Below are 18,477 nucleotides of genomic sequence, written 5' to 3'. Positions count from 1 at the left end.
CACAGAACCAACAACAGACTCAGCAACAAAGCTCTAGTGGAAATTCTGGTCTTCAGACAGATTTATTATTGCAATTCATGACAGAGACGAGATCTTCCATTAAAGACTTACAAACTCAGATGGGGCAACTGGCAACTCATATAGCGATTCGTCCTCAGGGAAACTTGCCTAGTACAACTGAAGTGAATCCTAAAGAAAACTGCAAGGCAATCACCCTGCGAAGTGGAAAGAAATATGAAGGGCCTGATATGGTACAACCAGTGGATGAAGAAATTAAAGATCAACCGACACCAACTCCAACATCAACAGAGACGATGGCTACTGATAGTCCTGCACCACAACAACAGTCTCCGCCAATCAGTATAGATCATCATGTGAAGATACCTTATCCGCAGAGACTCCGAAAGACCAATCTAGACAGGCAGTTCTCAAAATTTCTAGAGGTCTTTAAAAGATTACACATCAACATTCCTTTCGCTGAAGCTTTGGAACAAATGCCCAGTTATGTGAAGTTCATGAAGGAGATATTGTCCAAGAAGAGAAAAATGGAGGACTATGAAACAGTGGCATTAACTGAGGAGTGTAGCGCCATTCTGCAAAAGAAACTCCCTCCCAAACTCAGAGATCCAGGGAGTTTCACTATTCCTTGTACCATTGGAAAAATTGAAGGAATAAACGCACTATGTGACTTGGGAGCCAGCATTAACTTGATGCCTTTGTCAGTTTTCAGAAGATTACAGCTTGGTGAGGCAAAACCTACTACAGTAACTTTACAATTGGCTGATCGATCACTAGCTCATCCTAGGGGAGTCATTGAGGATGTGTTAGTCAAGGTTGACAAGTTCATCTTGTTGGGTTTTATGCCCTAAATAAAACTCATTTCAATCAGATTTACTTATTAATATAGATCAGAAATCATTTAATGTTGCATGGTTCACATGATTTATTTCATGATTATTTACATAATGTATGAATTCTATTTAAGTCCAGAACATATCAATTTGTTCATGATTATAGTGTTGTCAACACAATGGAATATAATCTTAATTATATGTTCGAAAGTTTATTGCCTGATTTGTCAGTTCACTGGATTTAGACTGACATGATAATCAGCGATGGGTATTCTTACACCTTGGATAAGTGTTATGTCCTTTCCAGGGCATTGGCAAAGTTTACCAGCATCGGATGTATGGAGTATACATTGGAAGGGACCGATGTTGAACTTTGATTAGATATATTAAAATTTACCGTAATATCTATTCAATTCAATATCACCTGTTGATTATAGATCCAATGATCTTAATCCTGATATGTTTAGGTTCGATCTCAAGAGTATTATACATGTTCTTTGATTTGTTAGTTAAGCCTACTTTTGGGTCAGGGTGATACGTACATTTTGGGAACATGATAGTATAATTGAGTGGGAGCGCTAACATAAATATGGAATCTATAACTTCTATAGAAATTTAGAAGTGAAACGATGATATCCTTCGAGCTTGGCTAAAAAGAGATAAATGGTGGAGATCTCATTTCACTTCGCTGAAATATCATTTATACGGAGCTAAGTGTTTTAAGGATAAAATACATTGAAAGTGTAACGGTAACTTAGTGCCTATTCAATGTAGATCATCTATTAGAGGGTCATTGATCAAATTAGGATTATAACAATGGATAACTAATGACGTATCTATATCGTGGAACATATAGAGCGTTCTATATACTGAGAGTGCAATTCTAAGTTCTATGCGTGGATTCAACGAAGAATTAATAAGTCAGTGAATTTAAGATATAAATTCTTTATCTATTTATTGGAAGCTCGGATATATAGACCCATGGTCCCCATACTAGTTGAGATCATACTGCTTGTAAGACTCAGTTAATTGATTTTGATTAATTAATTATAATTCTAAAGTTAGACTATGTCTAGTTTATGAATTTTCACTAAGCAAGGGCGAAATTGTAAGAAAAAGAGATTCTAGGTTTATTTATTAATTAAGTGACTTTATATGTCTAATTAATAAATATATTAAATGAAAATATTATTTAATAATTAATTTTAGTTATTAAATAATTATAATTGACATTTAAATGGTTGAATTTGAAAATTGGCGTTTTTGAGAAAATGAGATGCAGAAATGATAAAACAGTAAAATTGCATAAGTGAGGCCCATTATCCAAAGCCCATGGCCGGCCACACTTATAGGGTTTTATCATTTATTTTTCATTATTTTAATGTCAAATAATTCTAACTTAAACCTAGGTAGTTACCTATAAATAGATAGTGATGGCTCTCATTCAAACTTAACTTTGTCAGATGAAAACTGAGCCTCTTTCTATTCTCTATAGCCGAAACCTCTTCTTCTCTTTTCTTCTCTAAATTTCGAAATCCTTGAGTGAATGAGTGAGTGCCCACACACATCAATTGATATCTCAATCATAGTGTGTAAGACTGTGGAAAATCAACCAACAAGGGCTAGAGATCCAGGTTCAGATCTTGGTGATGCTCTGCTACAGAAATGAATCAAGGGCTAGAGATCTGAACGGAAGGAGTCATTATATTCCGCTGCACCCAATGTAAGGTTTCCTAAACTTTAAATGTGTTTATTTCATTGTTTTAGAATTCATATTAGGATGTTAATGAAACATACTTGTTAGTAAATCTAGATCCTGGTAAAATATATCCAACAACTGGCCTCAGAGCCATGGTAATGATTTACTTTCATGAAATATGAATTAAAACGATGTTTTGCATTGATTTGGATGGTTTCATGTGGTTTATGTGCTTATTTGATGATAGTTTAGAAATCGCAATATATGTTACTGAAATATTTTTTATTTCGATCTGGAATTATTTTTTCCGGAAAGTAGACGAAAAATTAATAAATTTAGGCTTTTACAGAACCTAATTTGGATTTTTTATGAATTAGTAATGATTTTTTGAATTTGAACGAAAATATTGGGATTTGAATGTCACACGCGCGCGCACGAGCCTCAGATCCTCTCGGACATGCTACTGTCTGAAGGGCAGCTCGCACCCAAGATCCTCGGTCAAATGGGGCTGCTTGCACCCTTGCTTCCGGGCGCGCATGGGTATGCAATGCATACCCCTATGCCTCAAACTTGTTTTCGTCATAACTTTTGATTCAAAAATCGTTTTTCATTGAAACAAAAGTCAATTTTTGGTAGAATTTTGTGTAGAATCTGAATTTTCAATTAAAAATCTAATTTTCAGAATAAAATTAATTTTTATTAATTTTTTAATTAATTAAAATTAGTTTATTATATTAGTAGGCTTTGAATTTTGAAAATTTGATTTCTCACAAAGGAGCCTTATGGTTAATTTTGAAACTTTTGATTATTTTATTTATTTTAATTATAAGATCAGATATTATTTTTTAATTTAATTTTAAATGATCTTACTTTTATATTAAAATATTATCTTTTTTAAAATAATCTTGTACTAATTTCAAAATTTGCTAACCATATCATATTTCTTTTCAAATTTGTTATTTTCAAAATATATTTTATTAATTAAAATTATAAGATTAGGAATATGTTAGGTTTAACATTTTATCTTGTTAGATTTTTTTTTTTATTAAAATTATATTTTGGCAAAAATAACATGAAGATTTGAAAAATTGGTTAGTTTAGTTTGAATAGATATTTTAGGGTTTCAAACCATAAATTTTTCAAACTTATTATTTTATTATTTTTTTTTAAAAAAATATTCTAACCATATAAAATATCTTATTTTTCAATTAGTTTATTTATGTAATATTGAAATTTATTAAATTATAAGACTCAGAATATAATAAAATATCTAAATTTAAAATTCAAGATATTATATTATTTTATCTTATTAGAAATTTTAAATAAATTTAAATTTTGAATAAACTTGATATTTGAAAAATTGGTTAGATATTTTTGTTATTTTTGTTAGAATTTAAGAAATTTAGGAGTTTGTTGAATTTTGAATTTTTTCAAATATTCTCTAACAACCTAAATTTTAATTCTAGTTAAGATATTTATTTAAAAATTTAATTTTACTTTAAATTTTAAAATTGAGATATTTTAGCTTACTTTCCAGATATTCCAGATCAATTATTATTGTTTGTATTGTTTGATTATATTATTATGTATTCAATTTGTTTTTACAAACCTATTATTTATTTGATCTAAATTGCTATGATTAACTTGTTGACAGATCCAATGATCTGATTTTAATAATAGTTCAATTGTCAATAGATCTTATAAATAATTTGTAACAGATAAATTTTGTAATTTCTTTCATCTGTGTAAACCTGGTAACATGATAGGGCCCATCCAAATCATTTGACCTGTGTGAGCCTATATGTTTGCTATTGGGCTTAGATGCATATAGGAAACCCATTTAAGTTTTACTAAGTAAATGGACTAGATTGCTAAAATAAATTTTGACATAAGTAAATTTATTTAGGCCCAATTAAATTTGGGCTTATTCAATGAATAACAATTGTTTATTTAAAGGTTAAATTCCTCTCTTTTGGGCCTTGTGTGAGAGTTGGGGGCCAATAGAAGTGGGTACGACATACTGAACCCAGCTCCCCCTCACATGAACTACCCCAATTGTGAAGGCCCATTTGCCTTATTTAAATAATTGTATTAGGTTAATTATATTAGTCTAACCTAATTAAAATTGAATTAGCAACATAATTAACTTTTAAAATATATGAAATTTATTTTTTTCATTTAATATTTTAAAGTTAATTTGAGAAAAACACTTAGTAAATGAAATTATTCTAGATAGTTATTTCTAGAACTAGTTATTTTTTCTAATATTTAATTAGGAAAATATCATAGATTGTGAAATTAATTGTTTAATAATTAATTTTGGTACAATCTAAGTTAAGTATATTTTTCCTAGTATTAAATTAGAATTAATAATTAAGTCTTCTCTATACTTAATTATTTATTTCTTGAATTTAATACATTTAATTAAATTGAAAATTTAAATATTTAAGTTAATTTTCATCATGATACTTAAATATTATTATTTTCATGTTATTTAATTAAAATTGAAAATTATTTTAAGTTTGAAATCTTATTTCATATAACTTAAATTTGAATAATTTTCGAAATATATTTTATTTTATTTTATTAATCTTTTTTCCACAATTTCGAAATTGCATTTCTTAAATGCAGAAATTTCGAATTTTATTTGAAAAATAGATTAAACTTGTAAATTATTTATTTTAATTTTGGACCAACTTAAATCAATAATTTTTTCATTTAGTGATTAATTAAAAATAAATGAAGTAAAATATATTTAATTAAAAAATGAATTAATTAGTCAATAAAAATCTAGATAGATTTTATCTGTTTTTGCTTGAAGTATTTTTTTAGTGTATTTAATTAAAAAGAAAATTAATATTTAAGTTGATTTTCATCATGATACTTAAATATTTTTAAATTTTTCTTATATATTTAATTAAATAGGAAAATTATATTTTTGTTGTAAATTAATTTTATTAATTAATTTTGGGCCAACATTAAATTAGAATAATTTTTTTAGAATTTATTTTTATTTTATTTTAAAGCATTTTTTTTCGAAAATAGTATTCTTAAATACTTCAATTTTTCGAAATGCAATGTATATTTATAGAAAATTAAATTTGAGTTGTAAATTAATTTAAATTAATTTTGTAACAACTTAAATTGAATATTTTTCTAAATATTTATTTGAAATTATTACTAAGATGGAAATAATTCATGTTATTTTCATATCCATCTAAGTAAAATTTATATATATTAAATTTAAATTTATATTTAGAATTTTTCATTCTAAATTGGAAATTTTAATTAAATAAATATATATATTTAAAATAAATAGATTAAAATAAATATTAGAAGAAAATACACTTTAAAGAATGAGCTTTATTATTAGGACATTCAATCTCCATTGTTTGTTTTACATAGCTTTTGTTTTAGTGAGTAATCCTCCCTAATGGAGGAACGTTCATTAGCAAGTTAGCACCGTTTAATCTCGAAAGATAAGTAGCTTTGTAAGTATTTTATATGGTATGGATCACCCTAATGGTGGCGACTGTATTTGACTTACAAAATATGAAACAATGGTGGAAGCTCATAATATAGAATAGCCTTGACTCTCGCCTAAACGGGACAACGCTGGATTCCAATCTTGATCGAATAAAAGGTTGCTAGAATGTTTAACATTTTAGATGAGCTGACAACTCTATTCAATGGATGGTAGCTTTGACTCTCGCCTAAACGGGACACTGATATCAGTTTGTTGAAGACCTTAGAAATAATTTAGGATTGTATGTTTTAGTATTTTCACTTGTCATTCCTACTTGCTATATGTTTAATAATTTCTGAATCGTGTATGAATTTATATTGAACCATGTTATTTTCTGTTATTAAATTGTAGTTTAATTTTGAATCTTCGTTGTTGGTCTAACTTGGTTTGTTTTTCTAATGAGATAAATCCCTAATGGATTTTCACCATTAGACATACATAATAGTGTTAGATCTCGAAAGATAAATATTGTATATGCAACATCTAGCTGTTCATCAATTGATGACACCTTAGACTAGTATTTTTACAATATGAAACAAGAAGATTGTATAAATAAGATTACTTTGTCTTTCGCTAATCGAAGCATCGTTGGATTCTTATTTAAACAACGAAATTATCCTAATTCCTCTTAGCTTATTCATTTCGAATTAGCTCAATAACATATCATTGGATGAATGGTCTATAAATCATTTCATGTCATTCTATTTTCTCTTAAGAAATTAAATGACGCATATGATTATATTCCCGAAATTCTATCCCAAAATGATATAAATCCTCAATCTTAGAAATCTCCTACTTGTATGGGTAAATCAAACTTAGAGTTAAATTAGTAGTTGTGGTCCAAGAAAGAATTACTCATTATATTTGGTATAAATTTAAGTCTTTGATTTTAATTTTAGATTCCAAACAGAAATTTTCTTATATTTCTAATTCCAGAATACAATACAGTTACACTTTCATAAGTGTTTAATACCATTTTCTATCAATGGATGCAAACTGTATGGAATATGAGTTTAGTATTCTGTGACCAGGATCCACTTGCACTATTCTAAGAACTCTTTGATGTAACTAAACCTAAGTCATCAAAAGACACAACCACAATTTTTTTTAATCTATGGCATTTGTATCTTGTTCATAGTGGTTTTGAAAAGATCAATCTCTGCAAAGAGTTAATATGCCTATATCCACTGAAAGTAAGTTCATCTCATTTGCAGATAGATGTACATTCAGGGGTGGATATAAGTTTTTTTCGTTGTATTCTTAAAACGATCACTCTAGATTATACCTTATGCAAAGAAATTTGAAATGTTTGAAATATTTCATAAATTTCTAGTAATGGTGATAAACTATTATGGTAAGTGGTTAAAGATCTTGCGAACTGATAGGGGTGGAGAAATAGTTAGTAGATATGCAGTTCAAAGATCATTAAATTGATTTTTGAATTATATCCAAACTCACCTCCCCAGAAATTTCGATTTGCATATTGATGATTAGTTACTAGTCGTTGCCTACATCCTTCTATGGTAATACAATTTCAGAATGATGCAATGGTTGGGTACTTAGTGTAAATCATTACTGGATTCATGGATGACCTAATCAAAATCTTAAGAAAAGCTAGAACTGTTAACCGTGGTTTGTTAGCTATTCTAAGTGATTAGGGGTGGACCATCCCATAGTCAATAGATAAGAAAGTGTTTGCTTAAACAAATACTACTTTTCTAAGAAAATGACTAAGTCTGAAAATAAAGTAGCAAATAAAGGAGATATTTTTTTCTTGATTCCAAAAGTATTCTATCATCTTATTCCATATGATGATCCCACTGTCTCTGTTGTTTTGACACAACCGAAGAAATCAATACCATTTAGTTTTCTTAGACATAATTCACGGTACCTTGTCGTAGTGGGAGAGTTTTCAAGAACTTCACTTCTTATGACTTGGAAGACACTAGTGATTAAAATCCATTATGAGTTTAAACAAGTAATGGATTGTCAAAATAAGAAACTAAGAAGAAAGCCAATAGAACTATGGTTTGATCCATTCACATGGAATAACCTAAAGTTTTCTATTACAAGGACATAAAAGGAAATTTTCGTTAATAAGTCTATTCAATGGCCTTAACAAAACTTCCTGTTCCTAGTATTATAGGTTTGAGTTTATCGAAACCTATGGCTTGTGGTATACCTGGTAATTACTTACTCTAGTGCAAGCAAGTTACTTTAGTAAGATGCTGAAGCATTTTCTTTCTAATGGCAATCTATAGAAGCTTCTCGACTTCTAGGCATATATTTTATTTATCTAAGGAAAAGTCTCAACTATTCCAGAAAAGATAAAGCCATGAAAGAATTTCTTAAATCAACAGTGAGAGGTCTCATATATGTTTTAGTATGCCTTAGACCAGACACCTGCTGTTGAGTGGGAGTAATGAGTAGGTATCAGATTAATCCAGGAGAGGAACATTGGAAGACAATCAAGTAAATCTTAAGATTAAGAAGAGGAACTATATGTTAGTCAATAAGGGTGTGTTTAAAACTCTTAGACTACACCACATCAGATTTCGAGACTTGCCTTTGTGCTAGAAAGTCTGCTGATAAGATGGTGATTACTCTGGGGGTGGAGTAGTGATTTTGGAGAAGTGTAAAAACCTATCTGAAGTCTCTTAGTCTACCAGAGAAGGACTGAATGTTAAAGTTGCTGGAAAGGTACTTATTCAGTCTAAGGAAAGTTCTATACAATTGTGGCACCGTTTCAACTTATCTTAACTACTAGTGTTAATTTCCTGATTAACCAAAAGTAGTTGCCAAAGGTATAGAATCCAATATCCCAAAAGAGTAGACATATAGAGAGGAATTTCACATTATCAATGATTTTGTGATTAAGGAAGAGTTATGGTGAAGGAGAGGTTGTGGTTAATTCAACCTGTCAAATCCTATTACGAGGAGTTTACTACTACTACACTTGATTTGTATATCAAGGTGTTGAGATTATTTGAAATGCACATTTTGTTTTATATTAGTGCAAGTGGGAGTTTGTTGGGTTTTATGCCCTAAATAAAACTCATTTCAATATAATCAGATTTATTTATTAATATAGATCAGAAATAACATTTAATGTTGCATGGTTCACATGATTTATTTCATGATTATTTACATAATGTATGAATTCTATTTAAGTCCAGAACATATCAATTTGTTAATGATTATAGTGTTGTCAACACAGTGGAATATAATCTTAATTATATGTTCCAAAGTTTATTCCCTGATTTGTCAGTTCACTGGATTTAGACTGACATGATAATCAGCGATGTGTATTCTTACACCTTGGATAAGTATTATGTCCTTTCCAGGGCATTGGCAAAGTTTACCAGCATCGGATGTATGGAGTATACATCGGAAGGGACCGATGTTGAACTTTGATTAGATATATTAAAATTTACCGTAATATCTATTCAATTCAATATCACCTGTTGATCCTAGATCAAATGATCTTAATCCTGATATGTTTAGGTTCGATCTCAAGAGTATTATACATGTTCTTTGATTTGTTAGTTAAGCCTACTTTTGGGTCAGGGTGATACGTACATTTTGGGAACATGATAGTATAATTGAGTGGGAGCGCTAACATAAATATGGAATCTATAACTTCTATAGGAATTTAGAAGTGAAACGATGATATCCTTCGAGCTTGGCTAAAAAGAGATAAATGGTGGAGATCTCATTTCACTTCGCTGAAATATCATTTATACGGAGCTAAGTGTTTTAAGGATAAAATACATTGAAGGTGTAACGGTAACTTAGTGCCTATTCAATGTAGATCATCTATTAGAGGGTCATTGATCAAATTAGGATTATAACAATGGATAACTAATGACGTATCTATATTGTGGAACATATAGAGCGTTCTATATACTGAGAGTCTATGCGTGGATTCAACGAAGAATTAATAAGTCAGTGAATTTAAGATATAAATTCTTTATCTGCTTATTGGAAGCTCGGATATATAGACCCATGGTCCCCATACTATTTGAGACCATACTGCTTGTAAGACTCAGTTAATTGATTTTGATTAATCAATTATAATTCTAAAGTTAGACTATGTCTAGTTTATGAATTTTCACTAATCAATGGTGAATTTGTAAAGAAAAGAGATTCTAGGTTTATTTATTAATTGAGAGACTTTATATGTCTAATTAATTAATATATTAAATGATAATATTATTTAATAATTAATTTTAGTTATTAAATAATTACAATTGGCATTTAAATGGTTGAATTTGAAAATTGGCATTTTTGAGAAAATGAGATGCAGAAATGATAAAACAGCAATATTGCATAAGTGAGGCCCATCATCCAAAGCCCATGGCCAACCACACTTATAGGGTTTTATCATTTATTTTTTCATTATTTTAATGCCAAATAATTCTAACTTAAAACTAGGTGGTTACCTATAAATGGATAGTGATGGCTCTCATTCAAACTTAACTTTGTCAGATGAAAACTGAGCCTCTTTCTATTCTCTATAGCCGAAAACTCTTCTTCTCTTTTCTTCTCTAAATTTCGAAATCCTTGAGTGAATGAGTGAGTGCCCACACACATCAAGTGGTATCTCAATCATAGTGTGTAAGACTGTGGAAAATCATCCAACAAGAAGGAGAATCACCATCAAAGGAAGGAGAGAAACAGATCCAGGTTCAGATCTTGGTGATGCTCTGCTACAGAAAGGAATCAAGGGCTAGAGATCTGAACAGAAGGAGTCATTATATTCCGCTGCACCCAATGTAAGGTTTCCTAAACTTTATATGTGTTTATTTCATTGTTTTAGAATTCATATTAGGATGTTAATGAAACATACTTGTTAGTAAATCTAGATCCTGGTAAAATATATCCAACACATCTTCCCAGTTGATTTTATTGTTCTGGACATGGAAAAAGATAACAACGTCCCAATCATTCTTGGGAGACCATTCTTGGCAACTGGCCAAGCTTTGATCGATGTTCGGAAGGGTGAATTGAAGCTGCGAGTGCAAGGAGAAGAAGTGGTTTTCATTGTGTTAAAGGCGATGACTTACCCAAAGGCAAGTGATAACTGTTTCTTTATTGATCTGATTGATACCATTGTGAATGAGAAAAAGTTGATAGATGATCCTCTAGAATTGAGCTTAATTGAAGATGACTTGACTGAGCAAGAGGGAAAGGAGGTAATGGAGTATGTTAAATGGCTTGATTCCTATGGCCCATTGAACAGAAAGTATTATGAAGAGTTGGGGGTAGTACCAAAAGAGCTTGCACCATCTACAGAGAAACCTCCAGAGCTAGAGTTGAAAGTGCTTCCTAATCATCTACGATATGAGTTCTTGGGAGAAGATAAGAAGCTTCCAGTGACAGTGTCCGCTTCACTTTCTGATGTGGAGACTGATAGGTTGCTTAGAGTACTTCGGGCGCACAATAAGGCTATTGCATGGACATTGGGTGATGTTAAGGGAATCAGTCCCTCTACAGTTATGCATAGAATTCTAATGGAGGAGGGCGCCAAACCGACAATTGATGCACAGCGAAGACTCAATCCACCAATGAAAGAAGTTGTCAGAAAAGAGGTGGTAAAGTGGCTAGATGCTGGTGTAGCATATCCTATTTCAGATAGCAAGTGGGTTAGCCCAGTTCAAGTGGTACCTAAGAAAGGAGGGATGACTGTGGTAAAGAATGAGTTAATCCTTACTAGAACAGTTACTGGTTGGAGGATTTGTATTGACTACAGAATACTCAACAAAGCAACCCGAAAAGACCACTTTCCCTTGCCCTTCATTGATCAGATGCTAGATCGGTTGGCGGGGCAAAAATATTACTGTTTCTTAGATGGCTACTCTGGGTATCATCAAATAGCCATAGCACCTAAGGATCAGGAAAAGACTACTTTCACATGTCCTTATGGTACTTTTTCTTTTAGGAGAATGCCATTTGGATTATGTAACGCTCCTGCTACATTTCAAAGGTGTATGATGGCTATCTTTTCGGACTTAATAGAATCATGCATTGAGATCTTTATGGATGATTTCTCAGTCTTTGGTTCCTCATTCAATCATTGCCTAGAGAATTTGGAAAAGGTGTTAATCAGATGCGAAAAGTCAAACTTGGTCCTAAACTGGGAGAAGTGTCACTTTATGGTAACAGAAGGGATAGTTTTAGGACACAAGATCTCAAAAGCAGGTATTGAGGTGGACAAAGCTAAGGTGTCAATAATAGAGAATTTGCCTCCTCCAATTTCTGTGAAAGGAGTAAGGAGTTTCTTGGGTCATGCTGGTTTCTACCAAAGATTTATTAAAGACTTCTCGAAGATCTCTAAACCATTGTCCAATTTACTTGTTAATGGCGTTCCTTTTGAGTTTGGAGAAGAATGTTTGAAGGCATTCTAAGTTCTTAAGGAGAAATTGATTTCAGCACCAATAGTCACTTCACCAAATTGGGAGATGCCCTTCGAGTTGATGTGTGATGCAAGTGACTACGCAATCGGAGCGGTCTTGGGTCAAAGGGTTGACAGGGTGTTTCATACAATCTACGATGCTAGTAGAACCCTGAATGATGCTCAACTAAATTATGCCACGACGGAGAAAGAGATGCTGGCAATTGTGTTTGCTTGTGATAAGTTCTGCCCTTATCTAATTGGAAATAAGGTGATAGTCTACACTGGCCATTCAACAATTAAATACCTTATGACCAAGAAAGATGCAAAGCTAAGATTGATTCGGTGGGTACTTCTACTCCAGGAGTTTGACATAGAGATAAAGAATAAGAAGGGAACTGAAAATCTGGTAGCAGATCATCTGTTAAGACTAGAATTAGAAGAGAGCCAAAATACAAAAGAGATGCAAATAAATGAACAATTTCCTGATGAACAACTCTTTAATGTGAGGGAAAACCTGATGGTACCTTCGTATGCTGATTATGTCAATTTCTTGGCTGCCATAATAACTCCTCCTGAGCTATCTCGTCAACAATTAAATAAATTCTTTTCTGAGGTAAAACATTACTATTGGGAAGAGCCAATTCTCTACAAGCACTGTGCTGATCAAATAATTAGAAGATGTGTGCCTGAAGAGGAGATGTACTTTATGTTGGGTTTTTTGCCCTAAATAAAACCCATTACAATCTGATTAGTTATCAATTTAGAATTTTGAAGTGATTTATGATTACATGTATGTTACATGTTTATGGTTTAATATATATACTTGATATATGCACAAAATCAGTTAAATCCAGAACATATAGTTATTCACAATTACAGTATTGTCAATACAGTGGAATGTGATTGTGATTATATGATTCAAAAGATTTGGTCCCTGTTCATCAGTGTTTTGGATTTACACTGATGTGATAATCAGCGATGAAGTATACTTACACTTGGAGTAAGTGTTATGTTCTTTCTAGAACATTGGCAAAGTATACTAGTTTCGAATGTATGGAGTATACATTGGACTGGACCGATATTGAACTTGGTCAAAGATATTGTAAACTTACCGTTGTATCTTTCCAAGTCAATGTCAGAAGTTGATCTTAGATTAAGAGAATCTAAATCCTGATATGCTTAGGCTCAATCTCAGGAGTGCCATTCATGTTCTTTGATTTATTAGTTAAGCCTACTTTTGGGTCAGGGTGATACATATATTTTGGGAACATGATAGCATAACTGAGTGGGAGTGCTGAACATAAATATGGAAATCTATAGCTTCTACTGGTGTATAGAAGTAAAGTGATGATTCCCTTTGAGCTTAGTTAAATAGAAGTAAATGGATGAGCTCTTGTTTCAGTGACTATATATTAGATCACTAAAACATCATTTACAGGTAACTAAGTGTTCAAAGGGGCAAAATACATTGAGGGGTGTAAACGGTAAATTGGTCCCATCTCGATGTAAATCATCTATATAGAGGATCTCTAAATCACATTAAGATTATAACAATGGTTAAATGAGATAGCATATTGATATCGTGAAACATATGATATGCTCTATATAAGTCTGAGAGTGCAATTCCAAGTTCTAAGAGTGGATTCAACAAGGAATTAATAAGTTAGGGATTTACTTGGTAAATCGGTTCAACTTATTGGAAGCTCAGCATATAGATCCATGGTCCCCATTCTAGTTGAGACTATACTGTTTGTAAGACTCTATAATTGATTTATGATTAATCAATTATAATTCTAAAACTTAGACTATGTCTAATTTGTGAATTCTCACAGTTTAAGGATGAAATTGTAAATAAAAGGGTTTTTAGGTTTAATTATTAATTAAGAGACTTTGCATTTCTAATTAATAATTATTTTAAATGGAAATATTATTTAATAATCTATTTTAGTTATTAAATAATTAGTTTTGGCATTTAAAAGATTAGAATTGGAAAAATGGCATTTTTGGAGAAATAGAAATAAAATTGAGGAAACTGTAAAATTCCGGTGAGGCCCATACACACCATGGCCGACCACCCTTTGCATGTTTCCCAATTATTATTTTCAATTTAAATTGTCATGTAATTGCTAATCAAAGCCTTGCCTAAATAGGAAAGTGGTGGATCACACTAAATAAGACAGTTAATCAATTACACAGTAAAAGAGGAAACTGTTTATTTGGAAAGTTGTGCTCTTCCCTTTTCCTATTTATAGCCGCCCCCTCTCTCTACTCTTGGTATGCTTTTGCAAGGTCTTTGTGTGCAATCACTATACACGAAATCAAGAGAGAAAACAAGAGAGAATTTCGAAAATCCTAGTGAGAGAGAAGTGCCCACACACATCACTCAGTGCCTCAATCATAGTTTGGAAGACTGTGAAGGATCACATCCAACTGAAGAATTTTCGGGCTCAGATCTTGATTATACTCTGCTACAGACAGGAATCAAGGGTTAGAGATCTGAGTGGAAGGAGACACTTAATTCCGCTGCCATCACTGTAAGTTATTCTTAACTTTTATGTGTTTAGTTCATCGTTTTAGAAGTTCAATTTTAGGTTGTTAAATCAACATACTTGTGAGTAGATCTAAGTTCCTGGTAAAATATATTTCCAACACTTTATTCTCAATCACTGCCATGCTTTACCATGTGGAGAACATTTCAGTGGCACAAGAACTGCTGCTAAGGTGTTGCAAAGCGGATTCTTTTGGCCTACGCTTTTCAAGGATGCTAGTAGTTTTGTAAAGGCATGTGATCGTTGTCAGCGAACAAGAAATATCTCAAGGAGAAACGAAATGCCCTTAACATGAATTTTGGAAGTGGAATTGTTTGATGTGTGGGGGATAGATTTTATGGGTCCTTTTCCTTCTTCTTTTAGCAATCTGTACATCTTATTAGCTGTGGACTATGTTTCGAAATGGGTTGAAGCTGCAACAACACCAGTCAATGACGGTAAAATAGTTCTTCTCTTCCTTCAAAAGAATATATTCACTCGGTTCGGTACTCCCCGAGCAATCATAAGCGATGAAGGACGTCACTTCTGCAACAAACAGTTTGAAGCACTCCTCTCGAGATATGGCATCCGCCATAGAACTGCTCTACCATACCATCCACAAAGTAATGGCCAAGCTGAAATTTCTAATCGGGAGATAAAGATGATTTTGGAGAAAACAGTGCATAGATCAAGAAAAGACTGGTCACAAAAGTTAGATGATGCACTATGGGCGTATAGAACAGTGTTTAAAACACCGATCGGGATGCCACCATATCAGTTAGTGTTTGGAAAAGCTTGTCATCTGCCAGTGGAATTAGAACATAAGGCCTTTTGGGCTATGAAGACCCTCAACATGGACTTGAAAGCTGCAGGAGAGAAAAGACTGGTGCAATTGAATGAGTTCGAGGAGTTTAGAAATGAGGCTTACGAGAATGCGAAGATCTACAAGGAAAGAACGAAGAAGTAGCATGACCGAAGCTTAGTCAAAAAGGAGTTTCAACCTGGGCAGCAAGTTCTTTTCAATTCAAGGTTGAAATTGTTTCCTAGTAAGTTAAAGTCAAGGTGGTCAGGACCATTTACAGTGGTCAAGGCGTTTCCTTATGGAGCTATAGAACTGAAAGGCAAAAACCCCGAGACTTTTAAAGTCAATGGGCAGCGGTTAAAGCTTTACTTGGGAGGTCATTTTGATCAAGCCAAGTCCGCCATGATTCTGGCGCCTCTTTGAAGAACTCAGTCAACGTCCGGCTATATGACAAAAAAGACAGCGCTATTGGGAGGCAACCCAAATTTTTATGGTGTTTTAGTTGAACTCTCTTATTTTTTTTTAGTTGTTATTACTATTTTTGTTTCTTCTTTTTGGTTTATGTTTATTAAACTTGTAAACTGAACATTGGTTTTCTTTTATTTTTGTAATGTTAAAAAAAAAAATTATTTTTCTGGGCATTGCCCAGTGGCCGCGGCGAGCACAACCATGGTCGCGGCCATAAAGTCGACTACAGAGAGGGGTTTTTAAAGGCTATCTCGCCGTGGCGAGCACTACCATCGCCGCGACCATAAGTCGATTCCAGAGACAGTGTTTTTTACCCTCATCTCGTCACTGCGAGACCACTTGTGGCCGCAGTGAGAATGCCTTGACAATCTTTAAAAGGGGGAAACAATTTTTTCAAAATCAAAACCCCTTTCTCAACCCTAAACCACCTCCTCCGAAAACTCACTCCCCATAACCAAATTTCTTCATTCTCATCTCATCAAAACCCTTTTTCTTCCAATTTTTTCATAATCATTCATCCCCAATCACTCTAAAACACTTTTTTTTCTCTCATCAAACACTCTTATCCTCTCAAAAACCATATCCAAATCCCTAAACTTCACCTAAATTCAAAAATCTCACTATTCATCATCATCTACCTCAAGAACTTCAAAGTTTTCTTCAATGGAGGTAGAGTAAAGGAGATTTTCATTGAGGTAACAATTTCTTAAAGTTATCTATGCAATTGTTAATAGATAATTTTTTATTTTGGGAGAATCTTGTGAAATTAGTGTGATTTTATGGATATCGTTTAATGCATCATTGTGGAGAGTTGTTTGTGAATTAATTTGTGATATTTGTGATTGGGTTTTCACCCGAAAAGTGGAATTTTAAGGGGATGTGCTGTCAAAATTTTCTTGAATTCTTGAGTGTTAGAAATTTGGAGCGACAATGGGTCCTAAAAGAGCAAGAGTGAATGAAAGAGGGGGAGCTTCTTCATCTAACCCACCTAGGTCATCGGGCCGTTCAAATGTTGATAGGGCTAGATTTGTGAGTGCCGAGGCACAAGAGCGCTTTCTACAACTCAAGGATAGACCATTCATAGAAGATAGGGGCATGGACATTGGTGACCTTAGACAACTTAGAGGCAATCCTTCTGTATTTGAGCCTATTAGAGAGCAAATAATCAATAGGGGTTGGACAAAATTTGTGGATATTACTGAACGAAATAACCAAACTCTAGCTTTAGAATTCTTTGCCAATTGGCCAGAAAGAGAGGATGAAAAAGTGAAAGTTATGTGGGGTTAAAGTGCCGGTTTCCACAGCAGCTATCCATGCCGTTTATGACTTACCAACCTTCACTATGGAAGAACAACCACTGAAACAGCTTATCCGAGAAAAGAGGTTGAATTATGATGAAATAGCTGAAACTTTAGGTTATCTAGGCCTCAAGTTTCATGAATACGATGGAGAACCTTACCAGTTGTTTAGGTGTGAATTAAACCCGGTGGCCAAAGCATGGCTATATTTCGTAAGTGTTAGGTTGGTACCCAATAAACACTATTCTGATGGTCAGATAGACAGGCTGAGATTCGTCTATGCCATCGTGAAGGGCTTCAACCTAAATGTGGGGGATATAATTAGAACGAGTTTTGATATTATGGTTGAGGGATCTTGTGGGGGTGGAGTCGGGCTTGCTGACATTATCACCACTTTATGTGAGGCGCATGGAGTACCACAATACTCCTATGATACGAAGGCTGCACCACAACGCAGTATTACCATGGCCACGGTGTTTAGATTTAAACCACCGCATCCCTATGGTCAACCGCCAGCTCAAAGAGATCCTCCTGCGGAAGAACAAGAAGAGTGTGAAGAAAATGTACCGCAACGTATTGATGGGCCTCTTGACCCAGCCATGCAGTACATGCATGATCAACTGAATTATCTTATTCAGCAAAACATGCACATTCAGAATTATATGGCGCAGAGGAGCGTTTTTGATGAGAATCAGGTGCAACAATTGATTTCGCTGATCACAAGAATGAATGTCAGAGTGGAAGAGTCCAACTACTTGGCAATGCCGCCCCGCTTCAATCCTTATGACCAGCGACCTCCACCAAACCCCTTTTGATGGGGCTCAGGTAATTCTCTCTCAACCGCAATTTTATTTTCTCACATTGGGGACAATGTGTATCTTTAGTTTGGGGGGGGGGGGGGAGAGATT

At 33.2% G+C, this 18,477-nt stretch overlaps 1 protein-coding gene across 1 annotated transcript; it reads left to right on the top strand.

The window, feature by feature from the left end:
* Positions 1-119: 119 nt before the first annotated feature.
* Positions 120-12,483, top strand: LOC133037061 (uncharacterized). The gene is made up of 2 exons (XM_061113870.1): positions 120-360; positions 11,006-12,483. Exons 1-2 carry the CDS (start codon positions 120-122, stop codon positions 12,481-12,483), a joined length of 1,719 nt encoding a protein of 572 aa, XP_060969853.1.
* Positions 12,484-18,477: the final 5,994 nt, after the last annotated feature.

Source organism: Cannabis sativa, chromosome 4 (genome assembly GCF_029168945.1).
Source record: "Cannabis sativa cultivar Pink pepper isolate KNU-18-1 chromosome 4, ASM2916894v1, whole genome shotgun sequence".
In the NCBI taxonomy this organism is placed as follows: Eukaryota; Viridiplantae; Streptophyta; class Magnoliopsida; order Rosales; family Cannabaceae; genus Cannabis; species Cannabis sativa.
The sequence above is the reverse complement of the archived record's forward strand: the minus strand, read 5'-3'. Positions and strand labels throughout refer to the sequence as shown.

What these genes read in the sequence shown, in the direction of transcription:
- LOC133037061 (XM_061113870.1), top strand. Translation starts at nt 120, where the DNA reads ATGGGGCAACTGGCAACTCATATAGCGATTCGTCCTCAGGGAAACTTG. An exon ending in ACAACAGTCTCCGCCAATCA is followed by an intron (nt 361 to 11,005) that starts GTATAGATCATC and finishes ACATGGAAAAAG; the next exon opens with ATAACAACGTCCCAATCATT.